At 26.5% G+C, this 21,865-nt stretch overlaps 1 protein-coding gene across 4 annotated transcripts in view; it reads left to right on the plus strand.

Moving 5' to 3' along the window:
• LOC129965976 (adenylyl cyclase 78C-like) overlaps positions 1-21,865 on the plus strand; it is a 430,498-nt gene that overhangs the window by 282,802 nt on the left and 125,831 nt on the right. For all 4 annotated transcript variants that reach the window (XM_056080294.1, XM_056080293.1, XM_056080292.1 and 1 more), the window contains exon 5: positions 15,436-15,662. In XM_056080294.1, coding sequence (XP_055936269.1) covers positions 15,436-15,662 — 227 coding nt within the window. The remainder of the gene's footprint in view (positions 1-15,435; positions 15,663-21,865) is intronic.

The following is a 21,865-nucleotide window of genomic DNA, read 5'->3' on the forward strand; positions in this document are numbered from 1 at the left end:
TTTTTTTGTTTGTCTTTTTTTTTAGTATAAAATATGCAATTTTTTTGTTACTTTGTCTTATTTTTGAATATTTTTGTAAAAAATTAACCAGAAAAATAAATAAAATTAACAAGTTTTATAAATAGTCATATAAGTTGTTTTTATTCATGTAAGAGTATATAAAGGTGGAAACCTGTGAAATGTAAAAATCAAAATCTACAGAATCTCTGTGCTAGTTTTATTAGCAGAATTTTATATGTTCATATTATTCTGTTTTATAAATTTATGTCACATTTCTGTTAAATTCGGTTTCTTGTATTTATATCATAGTAAAATTATGCGCATTTACTTTAAAAGTATGCGGTTAGAAAATTTACTTAACAGTATACTATAAAAAGAATTTTATAAATTTTTACTCTATTTAATCAAATTATATGCCATAGTTGTTAAAATCGGTTCTTTCGAAAATCAGATTTATATTTTAACACCACAAAATTTCAATCTGATTTCAAAAGAGTTACATTAAATATCTGGTTTTCTGGGTTCTTTCAATTTAAACCTTAATATCAACTCTCCAACCCAGGGTGCAATGAAGCCTGCAAAAGTAAATGACGTTACGTACTCTCGTTGTCAGCTTTAATCCAAATAAAACACATGCATCTAAGCCTTTTCCTCTTTGGACGCAGACGCCAACAGCTGTGTTTTAATTAAAAGTTCCCCTTTTCAAATTCTTCTATTTGATATGCAAAGAGATCTAACGAAGCGTTATGCTTTTTAAGCATTCGGTTTTCTCTGAAAACCAAGCAATTTTCTTTTTTTCTTTTTTCATATTATTGTTGTCGAAAGCAAAGTTGAATCTTGTTGACTGTCGTAAGTAATGGCAGGTTGATTCAGTCTTGCATTCATACAAACAATACCCTTTTCGAAACAATGAAGTGCCTCGTTCTTTTTCTTTCTCGGTTTCCCTTGTTTTCTCCTCGTATTTTGAAAGACAACTTTGAAGGAGTACAACTAAAGGAGGTTTCATTTAAGAGGAAAAGAAATTTTTCATGGTGTTTTAAAAAAGTAACATCTGTTTGAACCTTTACAGAATTACTTTTTTTTTTCTTGAAAGAAGACCGTTCAAAGGAAATTTTGGAAATTCATTCTTTTATGCCCGTATTATCATTTTAAAATCATCTATACAGATTTGTATCTGTAAGAAACATTGGAATAAAGCTCTCGAAAGTCATTGTTTGTTTGTTTGTGTGTGTGTGTGTATGTGTGTGTGTGTGTGTGTGTGTGTACGTGCGCGCGTGCGTGCGTGCTTCACATCTCCTACTAAGCAATTGAACTGAATTCAACCAAATTTTGCATACTTAATACATAATACAAGAAAAAAAGATACTGCTAACTTTTTAAAGACAAACATTAATTAAATATTTGAATAAATAGAAATTAGCTTAAATGGTGTCTTTTTTTAGGCTTTGAATTCTCTATCACTATTATTTTTTTATATTTATTTTCCATTTTAATACACCTTTTTTTACAATGTTTCCTTATATTTTAATATAATTAAGATGCCTTTCTTATATTTCAGCATATATGAAAAATGTTTGCAGTATTAACAAAACTTAATAAATTATAGAATAAATAATAACAAAAATTAATAAATTATAGAAAAAATTATCTATAGGAAATTTTTGAAAATTGTCTACTGCAACTGGTATTCTACATTTAAAAAACCGTTCCAGACGATAAAAATATTTTATATAATAATACTTTATATCAAAATATTTCAAAAGTTAAAACTATTATACATGTCAGGATTTTTATACCGACCGATGCCAGGTATATAAAAAAAATTGTAATAATTTGGTAAATTAATTTTTATTGTATATAGGAACAATATCGAAAAAATAAATTACTTTCATTTGAGTTGAAGAACAATTTCTTATATTTATTTAAATTTCCCTGAAAGCTTCAAAGCGTTCAAGTTATTTTCTACATATTCAGTTTTTTTAGGAATTTTGTATTTGCATTTGCAAAGTACATCACAAATGCAAAATCACTGAAACGAAACTCCAACACCATCCTACAATGGTAAAAAAATATTTAGTTACTTTTACTTCAGGGAAAACTGTAATGGAATTTTTCCTGTTAAACATTCTGTTGAAAGAGACATTGTAACTTTTTCTTAGAAAACTTCGAATGAGGAATGTTTGTTCGGATTTTTCGGAGAAAATTCTGTTCAAATGTCAGAAAGCGTCCTGTCAATCCGAAAATAAACTTATCTTTTTGAGAAATATAGTTCATTAAAAATTTGTTCAACAATTTCTTATTCGTTTTATGAATAGCATTTCTCTAGTAACATTTCGAGTAACATTTCTCTAATGTATTATTAATTTTTAAATAAATATTTTAGATAATTTTTTCTGGCACATTTCATTAAATCCGTTACAACATAATTTCTTGACGTGTTTAAGAAAAACTGCGTCCATTTTTTGGGGAAAAAAAAAGAACAAATCTTCAAGAAATTGCATGATATTGTTACAATTTTGTTTCAACTAAGAAATGAAATATTTTATGATCAAACCAGTTTTTTATGACATACACAAAAATAAGTAAAATTACAAAATAAAGATAAGTAAAAAAGTGGAAAAAATGAAAGATTTCAATAAAAAAAATTTAAATGATGCGAAATCTTAATTTAAAAAAAAAAAAACAGCTTGAAATTCTAATGCATATGAAATTTAAATATTTATTTTAGAGTTCAATTTGTTTTTCAATTCCTTGAAATCATCTTTGCTCTTCATCCTGGATGATTCATCAAACCAAATCAAAAAGCACTTCGTAATGAATTAGATTTTTTTTCTTCACCTTAAGAATTATTTCTAGTTGAAAAATAAAAACTTTGTTTCACATTAAATATTTTATTCCGAGATTAAAATACAACAGAAATTATTTTAAATGTCACTGAAGAAAGATTTTCTTTTTATGATTTCACCGTTGTTTTTTTTTCAAGTAATTGTGAAATAATTTCTTTGTGAGATGGGGTTTAGCTTTTCTTTTAATCTCAAAACGTTTATGGAAATTAAAAATTATGAAAATACATTATTTATATCCCCATTATGGTACACATAAATATATATTTATATGTACTATAAAAATATATATTTGTATGTATTGTATATAATGTTATTGTACATAATATTATTGTTCGTTGTATATTATATTATTATATATAATTAAAAATGTTTTATATTATTCATAATTTTGAATATTTATTTAAAATAGAATTAAAAACCACTTATGAAATAAAATTCTATGTTAAAAGTTAGATAATTTTTGAAAATTGGGGAAAAAATATGGGAGAAGTTTTTGACTGAAAGTAGGAATTAAGCAAAAATCTAGTTTCATTTATTAAATGATTTTTTCAAAATTTTACAATTTGTTTATAAAATGAATGGTCTAGTTTCATTAAGAAAACTGTTACTTTCCTTAAAAAATTTATTACCATGTTTTTCTTATAGAAATAAGCCATATTTTTATGTAATCTTTTAATTTTTGATTTCAAATGAAAAGTAAGATGAAATTTACTTCTCACATTATGAAAAGCTGTAAAAATCATTTTAAATAATCAGAGTTTCAGTATTTTTAAGTATTCATAATTGCAATTTAGGAACAATAGAATATATGGTGAAATTATTACACCAAACTTGAACAATATATATATAGATTAAATTTTAATTTATAAGTAAAAAAGCTTTTGTAAAAAGACTTTACCAAAATCTAGAATTCGTTATTTTAAGATGTATTATAAAATTAAAACACTAATATAAAAATGAATGTAACTTCTCGAAGAGAGAGCATAAAATCAAAATGGTTTTATGAAGGAAACTATTCAGAAATTAAGAGTGTTGAATTAAAATCAATCGATATTTTCCAAAAAAGTCTATTTTTTAATTTAATTGCTCAGCAAAAAAAAAATCAGATAATAATTATTAAAACTCGTCACATTTACGAAAACAAATAATGTAGAACCTTTTCCTTAATCAAAAGAAACCTAATATAAGCAAATTATCATAATGTAACATTCTATAGGTAATATGTAAAAATAATCAACATTTGAAAAGTGAATTATAGTATTAAATCATAATCGTTAATCAAGTAGCATTGAGCGTAAACTTATTAATTAAAAAATTGCTTGTAAATTAATCTCATTGTTAATTGCCATTAATAATGAATTTTAATTTATTAAATGTGTTAAAAGTTAAATATATCAACGAACTCTCAAATGAAAATTCGTCGTTTTTAAGCATTTTTATTTAGCTTGACTTCTCTCGTTTGTAAAGATGGAATAAATGCGATGTAGCGGAAATTTTGAAGCAAGCGATGTAACATTTTTATATTCTAGAAGCATTCTCAGATGAATCAATTAATAACAACCAGTTAATAATTAGTTAAATTTACTTTTGATTCCGGAATATTGACGTTTGAGTCAGTTTGATAACAAGTGAGTAAATAAATAATAGATCTGAGCTTAAGATCAAAAGTTAGGAAAATAAATAATAATATTAATATTTTTTAGTTTTATACACTAATAATGGCATTTAAAAAAACCTGTTCAGATTTATAATTTATTTCTTTTCCCTCATTTTTATAACTTTCTGTCACCATTTTTTTTTTTTTTTAATCTTATCTTCATGCACAGAATCAAAATGTTACTCTCTTATGACTGCCGATTTGAGCTTTGCTAAGCTCTGAAAAGTGATGTTTTATATATTATATTCTTGAATATAAGCTTGCTATCATGGATACATTGAATGAGTCAGCAGCTAAAAATTTTCTAATCAGAAAAGCCATATACAGTTTCTAGCCACTTTCTTTGTTATAAACTAAGGAATTTTCATTACCTCTAAGAAAAATTCAATATACTTCTTTTCGTAAAGAACCGTGTAAATTGGTGATAAAATTCCATCGAATAATGGCTTGAGTGTAACAAATACGATGACAGCAGCGCTCCAGGTTACATTCCAAAGGACATCATTTCTGCTAATTGGAACGTTTTCTAAACTTCGATAAATATACAATGCATCTACGGGGAAAGAGAATAGTGTAAAATTCGTCTATTATAGTGTATTATTTTTTATTTTATGCCACAGCAAAACTAGCTTTGAATTCAACACTGCATTTTTGTTCAATTATAAATTTTTACACAATATTAAAAATTGATGAAAAATTCAATCAGAAAAATAAAAGTATTATTATTATTTTCGAAATTTTTATATGAAGTTAATAAAAGTATGCTACGAAATTTAATTTTCTTTGTATTTCATTTAAGAATGGATACACTATATAATTAATGTTTAAAATAGTGATAAAAATTATAAAATATAACAGTAAAAAGAAAGCAATTTTGGGATCAGCCTTCGAAATTTACTTATCTAGATCCTTCATTTACAATCATTAGGCAAAATAATTATTTTATATACAATTTATTACCAAATACAGTTGGGTTGGCATTAATAAAAAATTCAGAACATACAAAATAATCAAACAAATCCCTTGGATCGTTCTATTCAAAAAATTTTATAACTCTTCAATTTTAATTTATGAATTATTTAACAAATTTCCTTCAAACAACTTATTGCATTCTTGAAATATAATGATAAAAAGTAACAATGTATTGATTTTTAAGAAGTGTTTTCCACCTTTCAGAGAATCAAAATGCCAATATTGTATATGAATTTATGAATATTCTGCCTATTCTTTGAGAAACTAATTTCCATACACACCAGATAATTTTCAACTGTCAGATAAATATAACATTCCCGACAGTCGTCAATATCTGTGTGGATGCATTTTATAGATTCTCGAAAAGAGCTGTGCATTATTAATTCTTACTCGTATAGAAAGGATCGTCATCAGTATATATTGTCTCTCTTCATGTTTCTTATTTGCGAAAAATATGCTTTCATCGGACGCATCATGAAAGAGTTCGTATTGACGTTCTCCATTTCTTTTATTGTGAAAATCTAGCTTTCTCTGGTGAGTAATATATATGGAAATTTTCAACATATAGCAAGGCTCAAATAAATAATTAAATGAGTCCTGGAGAGGATTTCAGTGCACTAATTATATTTAAAATAATTATTCAAATACTTCATGCTTTAGAAAAATCACATTAATTGGAATACGAATGAACTATTGATTTTTATAAGCTAATCTTAGTTAGTCTAACATATAATCAAACTAATTTAAATTGCATATAATATTTTTTCGTGAATATAATTAAACTATACAAGTTTAGAGATAAACTAGTTAATAAAGTTTTATTATTAATTCAAATACATCTATTAAACTCCATTGCTCTTTCCAAGGCCTTAAGGAAATCTCATAATAAAAGATCTTAAATTAAAAGTAGTTCAAATTAAAAAACAATATTGTTTAAATTTCTGTGAGCAAAATAAATTGCTAGAATATATTAAGTTCTGCGGGCTTTTGAAAAGCAGAACATTTATTGAGCTTATTTTGATAATTAACAAAATTCTTTATATAGTTTAATCTACCAAGAGCTACTAAGCCCGATATATATGAATTTCAGTTTCGCTAATGCAACATAGAACTAATAAAAAATTTCGAAAATAGATATTACATTTTTTAAGAAGTTTAAAAAAACATTTCTCATAATTTAGAGTACATATTTCATGTATAAAACCACCAATTATTAGTAAAATTCTGTATTCTTTTCCCCAGACATGTGAATGTTCCACATGTATTTAAGACATTAAGTGTTGATTTGAAATCAAGACATATACTTCAGAGAGAATTTCATACACAATTTTTTATTTGTTTTTATGTACAAAACTATAGAATTAAACAAGCATTCAAAATTTACTAACACTTTCTTTAAAAAAAAATGTGCCCATTACTATTAATTTGATACGTTAAATAGTACTAATAGATCACAACTCTATTATATAATTAACGATTCCTTATATCTTTATGTAGAATAGAAGATTTTATCACTGTCTTTCCTTAAAATATTATATAAATAGGCTACTTTCAAGAATTTCTTACAATATTTTTCCATCATCGTATTTTATTAGATAGGAATTTCTCATTCTTTTAATATCTGCATTCCAACATATAATTTCAATTTTCATTACAATTCTTCAAAACATTTTTGTTCAAAATTTTCTTATATGCTTAAATAATTTTTAAATAGCAAATAATTAATTCAAAATATGTTTTGGGTTACTCATATATTGAATTATTTTTAAGTGGTTTTGGTATGAATAAAATCAAACTGCCGAATCGTATTTTTATTTAATAATTAGTTCTTATTTCTGTTTATCTCACATCGTTTAAAAATATTTGGGTCCATTTCGCTGCTAACAGCAGAGGCATAGGATACAGTTACAAATTCACTGTTGCTCTAAAATTATGTCTTCAACATCCAGAGCACAAAGATAAATCCTATTCAGCTAAAACTCCAATATCAAAGCAAAGACCATTATCTTTGAAGATTGAAACTGGCAAGGCAGGGATTAACCATACACAGTATTATCAAATGATAAAATCCCTTTAACGTATTGTACAGGTTAAGATAGTTATTCTGTTACTTTTACATAAAAATTTCTTAGAAAAAGCAAAGAGTCACACTTTTCGCATTTATTTGTGTTTTTTTCTTTTAAGAGAACATATTTGAAAATATATATACTTTTAAAATAAGGAGCATTTATTATATTTTATTACATATATATATTTATGTTAACATAATAGAATTTAGTTTAGTTATATTCATGAAATATGTTAGTAAGTGAATTTTAATTATATATTGAAAAAGGTATTTCCGTTGTCCGTCCTGGTATTTTCGGGATGGACATCGGAATTTTGAATTGTGACCACGTGATAAATAACGATCCCTTATCCTACACATCCTCTCCAAGATTTCGTTTCGTATCAATTGAAGGACAATTGACCCCAATGGATTTAACGTCCTCAGACCTACTCACACAGCATCTCATCGAGGACCTTCTCATCGAGTAGCCACAACTCTTTATAAATCAAAATGTGAGGAGTTCTAATGCTTTTTAACTAGTTAAAATATTATGCTTAAAAATATATTTACAAAATATTAGAAGACAACGTTCTGAACTAAAAAGAAATAAAAATTAATCAAAGAATATATTTTACTTTATAGTTTTTATGAACTATCGCAAAAATATTATGAATAACCGAATATCCAAGAATATTATATTAATGAATTATTTAGTTAAATTACCATACTGAAAGGCAAATAGACGTTGTGTATTTGAAAAAAAAGAGAGTTAATTATACAAACAAATATTTTGTGTGTGCTTATTCGTTTAACAGATGTTTTCTTTCTGTTTGGTGAAAGGAACTCTATTAATAGATTGAAAAATGAAAGACATTTCATATTAATCGAGTTTCTAAACGTAAAAATATGGATTTATTCGGTATCTAATTTTTTTAGAGATGTGATTATACAAAAAGCTTTTTTTTCTTCTGCTGTGGAAATTTTTTTCATTCCTATATGCATTTCTCACGAGCACTTTCTGTAATTATTGAAATATAGTATTTTTTATAAGTTTCATTTTTATGCATTACTTACAAAACAAATATTTTGCAAGTTTGTTCATAATCACGCATAGATCTCTTCCAACTTACCAAGCTTTCATCTCAGAAATGATAATTATTTAATTTTTATGATTGCATGTATTCTCTCATTAATAACTTACGGTGAATAAGCAACAATGATGATATCATCTGTAATCAACGCGATTACTGAATTCACATCTTTTTTATTGAAATTATGCTTTTGACCAGTTTCAATATGCACATTTTTAATCTGTCTTATATCAGTAGTTTAACAGAAATTTTATGGCATGGAGAAATTTACATGGTAAAAATTAAACAATAAAATCAAGCGTAATTATGAAATGCAATTAAAATCTATAAATATATTTATTATTACAATTGGATTTTGTAGAGTTTCGTAACTATTAATTTTCATTGATTTAAAGCTCTATTCCTGTGGAGTTTGTCACTCGATTGTAAGTATTTTTTTTTCCTGAAATTAAAATACTATTAGCGAATATTTGGCTTCACTGCATGTCATTGGCGACAGCATTTGTAGCAAGCATATCATAGAACATAATAAATTGGCATTACTTCTTCGGCAAATTTTTGGTGAATAATCGCTGATTGCAATAAGCATGACATCTCATTGACGATTAGCCATTGTCATGCGGTTAATAATCAAATATCTTAAAACCGCTTATATGTAATTTTATTTCTATCACAATTTCAAAACTCTTGTTGAAAATCATCATTTTTCGAAATGAAATTATTTTCTAATATTATTAATGAAAAACTATAGTGCAAATATCCCTATGAAGTATTTACCGAAATCTTAATTCAATTTATTTAAATGTTGAGGATTTTTATTAATAATATTCTTATTCAGAAATATTTTGAAAATGAATTCAAAAGTACTTCACTGGAAAATACATGAGTTTTTCAAGTTGGGGATTAAAATATTGGAAATTTTGTACTCTGTGATATCTACTTTCTATTAATTATATTAATATTTAGTTTGATTTTTAAAAATATGTTGAATTCCAATTCAAACTGTTTTCAATGTTCTAGTTTTGACATCATGATATGTCCTTTGTATACTTCATTTTCGCAAATTAATTAGTTATCTTGTTCTTTTTATCCTCATATTTATTTATAGTCATTAAATTAGAAAAAAATGCAAAATCCAAGAGATCTTTAAAAAATTTAGAAAAATATTCGAGTTCATTTTTGGTCATCTTTGTCTATTATACCACGGTGTGATTATCTGTAAATAGAAAAACATGATTTTATGAATTGTTAATAATAAAAGGCATACAGAAAGAGAAGAGGAATCGAATCACTACTGAACAATGTAATTTATGTTTATTCTCCTCTTTCTACAAAGAGAGTTCTGTTTATTTAAACAATTCACATTCTAAATACAATACAATTTAATCTAATATTTAAATGAATACCTTATATTCTAGATATAAAGCTGTACATTGAAGAACATTGATTTATGTTCTGTGAGAGAAGCAAATATTTGAATTATTTAAATTCCGTTTTTAATGTACAATTACTTTATACAGAATGTCATTTTCTAGTTTTGAAAATCAAATGCTGTTTAACTTTGTAAATTATTTTGAGATAGCTGACGATTAACCAAATGAAATAACATGTCATATATCTAAAAAGTAAATAATGATTTTGTGGGATGTCTGTTTACAAATAAACCAGCTGGAGTGCTCTTCTAAAAAATGTTCTAGCATTCGTTTTAATAAAGATGATATGCTCTCCCCATTCCAGCATAAAATTGTGGGCCTAGAAAAAGGATGTAAATGCCATGAGTGTTCAGGTATTTGTTATAAAAGCCACATACGTGATTGTTGTGTTCTTTGTAGTATTGTAAAATATACCAATATTAGCATATCACTAACTGTATAAGATTGCCGAACAAATAGCTTTATCTTTTTACTTACAGCTATCCAAATACAGCTCTTATATACTTTCAAAGATAAGAATGTGCATCTTAGATCGGTTTGTTAATGTTTTTTAATTAAATAAAAATTAAGAGAGTTTCCGGGGAAACTATCACAGCATAAATATAATTTTTTGCATCGTCTTAAAACTAAATTAAAATTTCTTTTCCATGTTAATCAAGTTTTTTTTTCAATATAAGACATGCTTTTAATAAAATTTTGTTGCTCTTACAGTTAAGATTTGATTTCAAAAATAAGCAATATAGTAAAAACTGCTTAAAGTGCTCATTTTTAAACATTGGTGCTCTTTTCTATTACATATAAGACACGAAATTTACAAAATGTTTATATGAACGGTGTAACTCTCTAAAACTTAAGTATGAGTTAAATGTTTATCAAAATCTCTTCAAAAATATTTTGATGAGGAAACTTTCAGACCAAAGTATATACGAAACATTTAATTGAAACTTTTAGTATCATTAAATCCGGTAAATCAATGTGTCGTTAAAGGCGGCTAACAATTATTAAATGGTAAATTTGGTAGAAAATAAATTCGCTGAAAAATTTCTAATCAAATCAAAATTTCTACAGAACATTCATTGAAATTCCCAAAGATGAGATTAATTGTTTAGAGAATTAGTTAGATGAAAAATGAATAAAATTCATAACCGAAATAAAAACGATGTTAGATGTTAACTATTATTATAAAAATCTTCTCCTCTTTTTTGAAATTTTTAAAAGGATATTGAAATAATAATATTTTTCAGACAACATATACATTAATCTTTGGGCATCACTATTTTGTAAATAATGTTTGCAGAGCACTTTAGTTAAAAACATCATTATCTATTAAACACCATTATTCAAATAACAGGCGTATAAAAATCGATTCAAGCAAAAATTATTCCATTTTAAAAGTGCGTTATTATACTCAAAATATCATTTGACAACTCAAAACACACTTATCTCTTAATTTAATAGATATTTTAATAGAATATATATGGTAAAATGCTTTTAAGATATTAAATCTTAATGGCTTGTAATCTAGCTTTTTCTGTTTTAATAATAGCAGTTAGAATTATATTCCAAATTCTAAATCGGTGCTATTTTAATGTGCAAAACTGACAAGAAGAATTTCACATGCTATGTAAAACTATTTAAAAATGCAATTTGTTAGCGCAAACGATTTTGAAAAAGTAATTTTAAACCTTCCGGCTGGAATTTTAATCTGAGAGCAGTGGCAACGAATGAAGATTTAAAAAAAAGTATTCTTGGTTTGGAATTATTTAAAAGTGCGTTATTATACTCAAAATATCATTTGACAACTCAAAACACACTTATCTCTTAATTTAATAGATATTTTAATAGAATATATATGGTAAAATGCTTTTAAGATATTAAATCTTAATGGCTTGTATTCTAGCTTTTTCTGTTTTAATAATAGCAGTTAGAATTATATTCCAAATTCTAAATTGGTGCTATTTTAATGTGCAAAACTGACAAGAAGAATTTCACATGCTATGTAAAACTATTTAAAAATGCAATTTGTTAGCGCAAACGTTTTTGAAAAAGTAATTTTAAACCTTCCGGCTGGAATTTTAATCTGAGAGCAGTAGCAACGAATGAAGATTTAAAAAAAAAGTATTCTTGATTTGGAATTATTTAAAAGTGCGTTATTATACTCAAAATATCATTTGACAACTCAAAACACACTTATCTCTTAATTTAATAGATATTTTAATAGAATATATATGATAAAATGCTTTTAAGATATTAATTTTTAATGGCTTGTATTCTAGCTTTTTCTGTTTTTATAACAGCAGTTAGAATTATATTCCAAATTCTAAATTGGTGCTATTTTAATGTGCAAAACTGACAAGAAGAATTTCATCTGCTCTGTAAAAGTATTTAAAAATACAATTTGTTAGCGCAAACGATTTTGAAAAAGTAATTTTAAACCTTCCGGCTGGAATTTTAATCTGAGAGCAGTGGCAACGAATGAAGATTTAAAAAAAAGTATTCTTGGTTTGGAATTATTTAAAAGTGCGTTATTATACTCAAAATATCATTTGACAACTCAAAACACACTTATCTCTTAATTTAATAGATATTTTAATAGAATATATATGGTAAAATGCTTTTAAGATATTAAATCTTAATGGCTTGTATTCTAGCTTTTTCTGTTTTAATAATAGCAGTTAGAATTATATTCCAAATTCTAAATTGGTGCTATTTTAATGTGCAAAACTGACAAGAAGAATTTCACATGCTATGTAAAACTATTTAAAAATGCAATTTGTTAGCGCAAACGTTTTTGAAAAAGTAATTTTAAACCTTCCGGCTGGAATTTTAATCTGAGAGCAGTGGCAACGAATGAAGATTTAAAAAAAAAAGTATTCTTGGTTTGGAATTATTTAAAAGTGCGTTATTATACTCAAAATATCATTTGACAACTCAAAACACACTTATCTCTTAATTTAATAGATATTTTAATAGAATATATATGATAAAATGCTTTTAAGATATTAATTTTTAATGGCTTGTATTCTAGCTTTTTCTGTTTTTATAACAGCAGTTAGAATTATATTCCAAATTCTAAATTGGTGCTATTTTAATGTGCAAAACTGACAAGAAGAATTTCACATGCTATGTAAAACTATTTAAAAATGCAATTTGTTAGCGCAAACGATTTCGAAAAAGTAATTTTAAACCTTCCGGCTGGAATTTTAATCTGAGAGCAGTGGCAACGAATGAAGATTTAAAAAAAAAGTATTCTTGATTTGGAATTATTTAAAAGTGCGTTATTATACTCAAAATATCATTTGACAACTCAAAACACACTTATCTCTTAATTTAATAGATATTTTAATAGAATATATATGATAAAATGCTTTTAAGATATTAATTTTTAATGGCTTGTATTCTAGCTTTTTCTGTTTTTATAACAGCAGTTAGAATTATATTCCAAATTCTAAATTGGTGCTATTTTAATGTGCAAAACTGACAAGAAGAATTTCATCTGCTATGTAAAAGTATTTAAAAATACAATTTGTTAGCGCAAACGATTTTGAAAAAGTAATTTTAAACCTTCCGGCTGGAATTTTAATCTGAGAGCAGTGGCAACGAATGAAGATAAAAAAAAAAGAATTCTTGGTTTGGAATTAAAAGTATTATAAATAAGCAATGTTTATCCGAATATAAAATGTATTCATATATTATGAATGTTTGAAAACACATTTGGTAAGTATAAGCTGTATGAGACGTAATTATTAATTTATTTATGATATATTTTAAATTTAGTACCAAAATGAGATGAATTGATTTATTTTTATAAAGATGTTATAGAAATTTATTTCCTTATTTTACACAAAACACTATTACGGAGAATATTGAAAGCCTAGGAATTTATGGAATAAATTATTTTGTTAAAAGATTGTAAAAAGAGAATTCTTTTAAAATATAATAAGAAACGTTAAAAATCATATAAATTATAAAAATAGAATATTATGTTAAGATCTATTTTTGGTCTGGTAACATAAGTAATTCAAAGAAATATTTTTGCTTTCTGCATTTTAAAATTTATTAACATGGCACAAATAATTTTATCATTGTAAAAAAAGCGTCATCAAATTTGCATTAATATTTAAAATACGAATTTGAACGTTTTATGTTTGCCATACTCATAAAATTAAATTTCGGAAATTCTTAATTTAAACTTTTCCTTTAAAAGAAGATTCAGATGAAAGCGAATGAATTCTCAGCATCGAATGTTTTGAAATTACTTCATAAAAGACTATTTTAATGCTGCTTTATAATTCTTCAGTATTTTTTTCCTTCAAAACATTTTTAATTTTATTAAGTGTTTACCCTTAATAAATTTCCACATCTTAAGTAGAGAAATTATATGACTTTATCAACAACTTGTGATATCCAGTTTACCAGTAAGCAGCTCCTTAGTGACAAATTAATAATCCATTGTCATTATTTAATTTAAATAAATTTTATTGGAGTTTTGTATTAGTTTTGTACTGGAAATCAGTCTCTGTATCCTATTTATATCTGATATGCCTATTCTTAAATATAGTACACGATGATTTTTATTTTAAATGTATAATAGAATGAAATAGAAATATTCAGTTATGAAAATATTTCAATTTCCTTCTAAAAATCTTCAACTTAATTTGATTTCCCCTTTATGGTCAATGTTTTGGCCATAGTATGCCAAATTCGTAATTAAATATAAATATCAATTTATTAAGAATAAAATAAATGCCATGTTTTTAGAAGAAAAAGAACGCATAGATGATCATGTAAATGATGAATATTTGTAAAATATCCGTGTAAAGTTTAATAAGATAATAAAATCCCTTAAGTTATATATATATATATATATATATATATATATATATATATATATATATATATATATATATATACAGAAGAAATAAAGTTTATAATTAAAGTGAATTAATGAAAATATTTAATTTAATCAATTTCGCTTTATCAATTGTTATTTAAGGATAAAAGAGGTAATATTTTTTTATAATTCTTTTCGAAACTCACTATTACATTTTATAGAATAAAAAAAAAAATGTATGTGTTTTGAAAAGAGAGTCATTTAGGATTTTATCATACAATATTATGCTAAGAGCACAAATTATTTTTGAAAATGATCAAATAACAATAGCTTAAGCAGCTAGATACTGTAATTTTTTAACGCAATGTGAAAAAATGATAAATCCTATGGTTTTTTTTAACATTAATAAACGTGAAAAATGTTTATATTTTATTAATCATTGCAGAAAACATAACATAAATCACATTAAAAGAGAATATAAAACATTTTTACTCTTATTTTTGCGATTGGTATATTAAATCCCTATAATAATTTAAATTTCTTTCCCTATAGCTAGCATCGGTGTGGATATTGAAAATGCTAGACTCATTCTCAAAGATGGGACTATGGAGCTATTGGGACCCTGGAGGATCATCTTCGTCGTGTTCGTCACTTATTCTATGCTGCCCTTGTCTCTGCGTTGGTGTCTTTTCTGTGGCACAATTTCTTCCGTTGCTCACACCATCATCGTCGTTTCTTTTACCCCATTGTCGGAGAGAACATTAGACTTTGCCAAAAAGGTAAGTGCTTGAAAGACATTTAGTTCATTGATTAACAGCATTAATTAAATAACTTACAATGGAAATAAACTCATTAAAACTGTTACTTCGCCTTTTAAAACATATAAGACGATTATATTATTGAGATGAATATAAATACAGTGTCTAAAGGGAAAAACTTTTTGCACTTTTGATTAGTTGTTTGTTACTTTGTTGTTTGATTATAGTTCGTAATTATTTCTTTGAAATAAAATAACGAAATTAAAAATATTTTTATTTTATTATTTGACAAATTCTTTGAAATTTTAAGTGAATTTCTGTTATTCACTTTTTGTACTTTGAAGGAACCCAAATTGCTTCGTTATGCATTAAAAATTAATCGAATTAACTGAAGTATGCACTTTCTAAACTTCATTTCATATGATTAATTCCGCTGTGTCATAAATAATATTGTTCTTTAATCAGTTAATTACTTTTTTGTATAATAGATTATTTCTACTCAGATAAATTTAGACAATTCACAAAAGCTAAAGAACTAATCGTTGTATTTTTTTATTCATTATTCTTTACAAGCTATTTCAGATATCAAGCCCAATAGTTTCCTTTTCTTTTAAATTGAGAATAGATCCTTTATTAGCTCTTTTATTTAGCACAGTTTTATAACTGCTAACTGGAGGTGGATTTTTCATTCTCAACTTTTATTCTGCCTAGTCTTGCAATCTTTGTATATTTCTTTGAGTAATGGGAAACTAAGCAGATTCATATACTTTTATATCAACAAGAGATTTTTAATAAAATTATGAGTGAAATAAAATATAAATACATCTACATATTTTCCACTACTTCCGTGTTTCATCTACCAAAACCGAAGAAGTAGTCTTCCAGCCCTAACTCTTATTTCGCCGATTTCACCATTTTTTTATTTTTTTATTTTTGATGAAAACTTGTAACTTCAAAATAAATCATCAATAGTTGCTTACCCTCTATTAAAGTATTTTATTTCCTAGAGATATCTCAAAATAAAAGTGTCATGTTTTAAAACAGCTCTCAACTTTAAAGCTGAATAAATTTCAACATTTTCCAAGATTCATAGATCATTCAGATTGTTAATTCTTTAATATGTATGTAAAATTTAAAATAATATTTTCTGTTGTTGTGAATAAGATATAATCAATCAAAGCTAGTTGGTAGGGCTAAATTAATGCTATTAGGGTGATAAATATCGGACATTCGTAGCCGAAAGTAATTAGTGATTATGGAAATAATTTAACTGGAAGAGACCAAATTAACATTTAAAGCATAATTGACTCATTTTTACTTAAATACTGCCTCCAATGCATAGATTGCAGTTCTTTAGTCTGATTCACTTTGAAGATTATTTTTATAGTGATGTTGACTTTACAAAATTTTCTTTTTTATCAGCCAACGTTCTAAATGTCAGCTCTTGGTTATGTTTTGACACTTATACATTTAAAACCTTTTATTTATCAATATAAAGTGCCTGAAGTCCAACATCCATTTTAAACGAAGGACATTGTGATATGATTTAAAACCAACAGAGTAAAATTAAAAATATAGATTTTATTATTAAAGCCACCGAAAGTATTAAATTCCGCAAAAAGAGCAGAAAAAATATTTACCTTTTGAAAAATTCATGTTCTTGTCCCTTAGAATAAGCTTGTTGGATAAACAAGCTGATGCTGTTGATTTATATTTTATAATTTTCTGTGTATTTATCACAGCAAATTTCAATTATACTGCATAATGTATTTACTGAAAGAATAAAAATATTTTTTTTAAATAATGTGCAGAAAAAAAATCTGGAATTTTGCAAAGAGTAATTCTCAGTATGATGTAATCAATACTATGAAAACACAAAAATTGATCTGAAAAATATAATGTTAAATTTAAAAAATTCAGCCTGCTTTTACAGCTCTAAAGATAGCTGATTCCAAAGTGAAACGCAAGATAATAGATTCGATCGCTTTTGATTAACGGAAGGTTTAAAAAAAATTGTAATATCAAATTATAATTTACCGGAAATTATAGAGTTTTAATACTTATGCTTGCTTAAGAGCTAAATTGAGCTATTATGAGGATGGCATATCAAATAAATTTTGCCGATGCGTTTAAGATATCTATTTCCAAATAAATTTGTTTTAAATAAGTATTTTGTTCTTATTAAATGTTCTCAATAATGTTCAATAATCATCTATTAAATACGTGCAAATAATTTATACGTTGAAATCAAGATACTTGACGAAACAATTAAATTCTTTATAATAATTAATAATATTACAGTCAATTTTTCTGTTATTTGTTTATAAATATTTCAGTGAATGAAAATATCAAAGGTTTTTTATAAATAATATATGCTTCATTTCAAAATGAATTCTTGTTGCTGTAAAATATATATACATTATTGCAAAAATATATATTACTTCGAAAATGCATGTTGCTGCAAATATATATATATAATACATGCAACTGGCAAATAAGCAATTGCATGGATCATACACTTCTTTTAAAACCGTGTATTGAGGATCGCATTCCATATAAATAATGGATGAGCTGCTGCACAAAAATATTTATCTTTATTCAGCGACTATACATTTCCGATGACAACAGAATGTATCGACAAAGCAGTCCTGTAAAAACAAGAGGGATGTGCGACACGTCAAAACTAATGTACCGTTGACAACATTTCCCTCTTCCGGCGGGGAAAAAATCGAAATTGACGACATCGTTCTTTTCAATTTCGAAGAATGATTCTGCCTAATCGGGCGACGGATTCGATCGATATCCACAACTTTTCCTCTTTTATTGTTTATTACCCATCTGGCTGGAAGGGAAGGTGGCAGTTTCACTTCAGTTTTTGCGCAAGTGTGGGGGAGGAACAAGTTGGCAACCTCCCCCTCCCCTCCCTCCTTCCAACAGGCTATTCACTCTTGTCACTAAATTCACGTTCCGAGGTGAAAAAAATAGGAAGTTTTCCATTAATGGTGTAAAAATGCGTAATGGACAAGCCGTGGCAAAGAGAATTAATGGAGTCAACAGCGTTAAGTGCTCAGACAATATTGCCTGGAGATTAAGCCGAGATTATCGTGCCTGTTGGAGCTTTTGGGGGAGACTAATGGCAGCGATTTCCAGTGAGGGTTCTATTAAAGTGGGAGGGGAATTTAAAAAAAATTGAAATCGGTATTATGGAGAGATCTTGCTTACACTCCGCTGAGAAGTGATATTTGTGTTAAGATGAATTGGATTTTGAGGCTGAATAAATGTTTTGATTCTTTGTTTCGGTTTATGATGGGATAATGTTTTCGTTTTAAGTCAAGCCGTTTTTTTTTTTTTTTCTTTTTCTTTTTCTTTCAACGCTGCGCGGCAAATTGCTTTTATAGGTGTTTGAAATATCTTATGTGACATTAAAGCAATTTGGGATTTCCTTCTTAAGCATTAATAGTTTTAATTATGAAAGAATCCTTTAATGAATTAGATTGAAATGAAAGGTTTTTTTGCAATGTATTAAAAGCAAATATTTTTCTCAATAAGGCATAATGACGATGAAAGAAATATTTTAAAACATTAGCAAAGCAGAAGCGAAATTCCTACTAAATAATTAATATGTTAATTAAATTATAGGAAAAATTCGGCGTAAATGAAGTTGATATCATTAAAAAGGACTTTTTTTAAAAATCTGAAGATAATACAAATACTTTTTTCATAAGATAATTGTTTTAAAGATAAGTACATCAATTTTCGTAGGCAAATCATAACAGTTATACATTTTTCAGCTGTTAAGTCCATTTTTGTGTTCGATAAAACTTTTTTTTTGAAGAAGAAGGAGCAGAAAAAGGATATTTCTTGATTCTTTCTTATTGCTTTATATATCTTGATTCTTTTCTTATTGCTCTTTTATATCTTCATTCCTCTGACTGAATTTGTATTTAAGTTAAATTATAGTATTTTATTATAAATTATTTATTTTTTATTTTATTATTAAAAACTATCATCAATTTTATGTTTTAAGAATTCTTTTAAAATCTGAAGTAAAATTAAAAATGGAGCGAGATTTTTGCGTTTTCCATAATAATTTCCGAAAATATCATTTCACAGATTCTATTTAAACACCATTTTTAAATTTAAAAGATTGTTTAATGTTACTAACTCTTTAAAATTCATTACTATTTTAATAATAATATATAATTACTAATATATAATATTACATTAATAAAATTACTTTTTCCGAATTTTCGCAATTTGTACAAATTATTTTTTACCTATTTTCTAACAATAGATTACATTGTTGTCCTAAATTCAAATTGTTGCAGTTGTTCCACCAATTTTTCATTTATATATGTATGTGTGTAATGATAGTTTAAAATTTAATTTAAACTTAATTAATTTCTCAATTTTTTAGTTTATTTTAGGCCATTTTAACTTCATTCTAAAATGTTCTCTTATTTGTTGATCCAATACCACCTTTTTTATTTAATTAATGCAACGGTTGCTTTGCAAAAATGCTTAAATCAGCAATTCACACACTCCGAATAAAGGGATAAAAAAGTGTCAGCCAAGCGAATTCGTTTTAAAAGATCCCTATGTTTCTCTGACGATTTTCAAAAATGCAAAACAGGAAAAGGGTTAAGGTTTAAAAAGCAATTCTTACAGCAAATTCATATGACAGGACATAAATTTTTCCTCCCACTATTTTTGATTTTAGTTCAAAAATTATCGATAGATGGGGCTGCAGAGAATAAACATGTAAATAAATAAATAATTGAAATTCATAACACAATTTTTCGAAATCTTTTAAGAAATGAAAATCACAACACAATATCTTCGACATGTCCACCATCAGCCACAATCACACGTCTTAATCAGAGAACAAAATCGGTTAACATTTTTTGGAAAGTGACCAATGGAATAGCTGAACATGCGTCATTAATTGACCAACGTATTCACTTTCCTATGAAGTATGAGTAATTTAAAACAATTACACGGTTATCAAAAGATTCTTCTAAAAAACTGAAAACCTCAGCAGTACGGCGAGGCTTCACGTCATCTTGCATAAATTAGGATTTTGCGGATGGATCGACAAAATCATTTTGAGTACCCACAAATTCATTCAAAATTTGAATTCATCGTTTTGAAGTCATTGTATTGTTTAGAAAAAAGAGTCCCATTACACCTCTACTGGAAATAGCTGCCCATATAGTCACCTTTTTAAGAACAGAATGATTTTGGAACACACACATGAGGTACTTAGTTCCCCAAATTTTCCGATTTTGTTTATTGACGAATCTATCGAGATGGAAATGCGCTTCATCAGAAAACCGTATAGACTTCACATAAATATTCCCACCGTCAATCAAGTCTAACATTTCATTCTCAAACATGTTTCTTTTCACTAAGGATACGATTTAAAGCTGTTGCTGTGTTTGAATTTTGTAAGGGAACAATGCTAAGCACTCATGAGTTATCTCGCCGTTTTTACACTTGACATGCGACTTCAGTATTTCTGACTGATATTCTAGAGAAGGATACAATTATTTCCTCAACGGCCTGTACATTTGCATCTGTAATAGCAGAACGGTGTCGTCCAACAATGCTGACTTTCTCATCGGTAATAATACCTTTTCATGTGAATTTCTCGGGCAATCGCTTTATTATATTCGGCTGCGGACCATTAACGACGTGGAATTTGCACTGAAAGCTCCTTCTTGTTGCAGTAATATTCTCCCCCAATCGGTAAAATTCCACTACAAGAAAAGTTCTTTCCTCTAACAAATATGTCATTTTCCTAGAGAATCTGCTGTTTACCTCTATCCTGCTCGTCCAATCATAAAACACTCATTTTAAAGTAACCGCTTACAGGTTGCATATTTTGACGAGTTGCATGCTTACAGCGCCATCTATTGGTGACTTTTTGAGCTTGTCACATAAATTTGCTGCAAGAATCGCTTTTTTTTTTTTTTACCTTAACCGTTTTTCTGTTATGCATTTTTGAAAATCGTCACTCTGTTTCAGGACACCCTGTATAAGTTACAGTTCCGCGAAAGTGAAGAGATAGATATTCGGATAGTTAGTTTTTAACAGTACTATTATGTCAGGGGACTTGACTCCATTAAAAGGGGTTCATAAGCAGAATGAACAGAGCATATGCCAGATGATATAAATAACACGGATTTGTTATTTGTCACAATTTGATGCGTACAAATACATTG

The sequence above is a fragment of the Argiope bruennichi genome, chromosome 4 (genome assembly GCF_947563725.1).
Source record: "Argiope bruennichi chromosome 4, qqArgBrue1.1, whole genome shotgun sequence".
Taxonomy (NCBI): domain Eukaryota; kingdom Metazoa; phylum Arthropoda; class Arachnida; order Araneae; family Araneidae; genus Argiope; species Argiope bruennichi.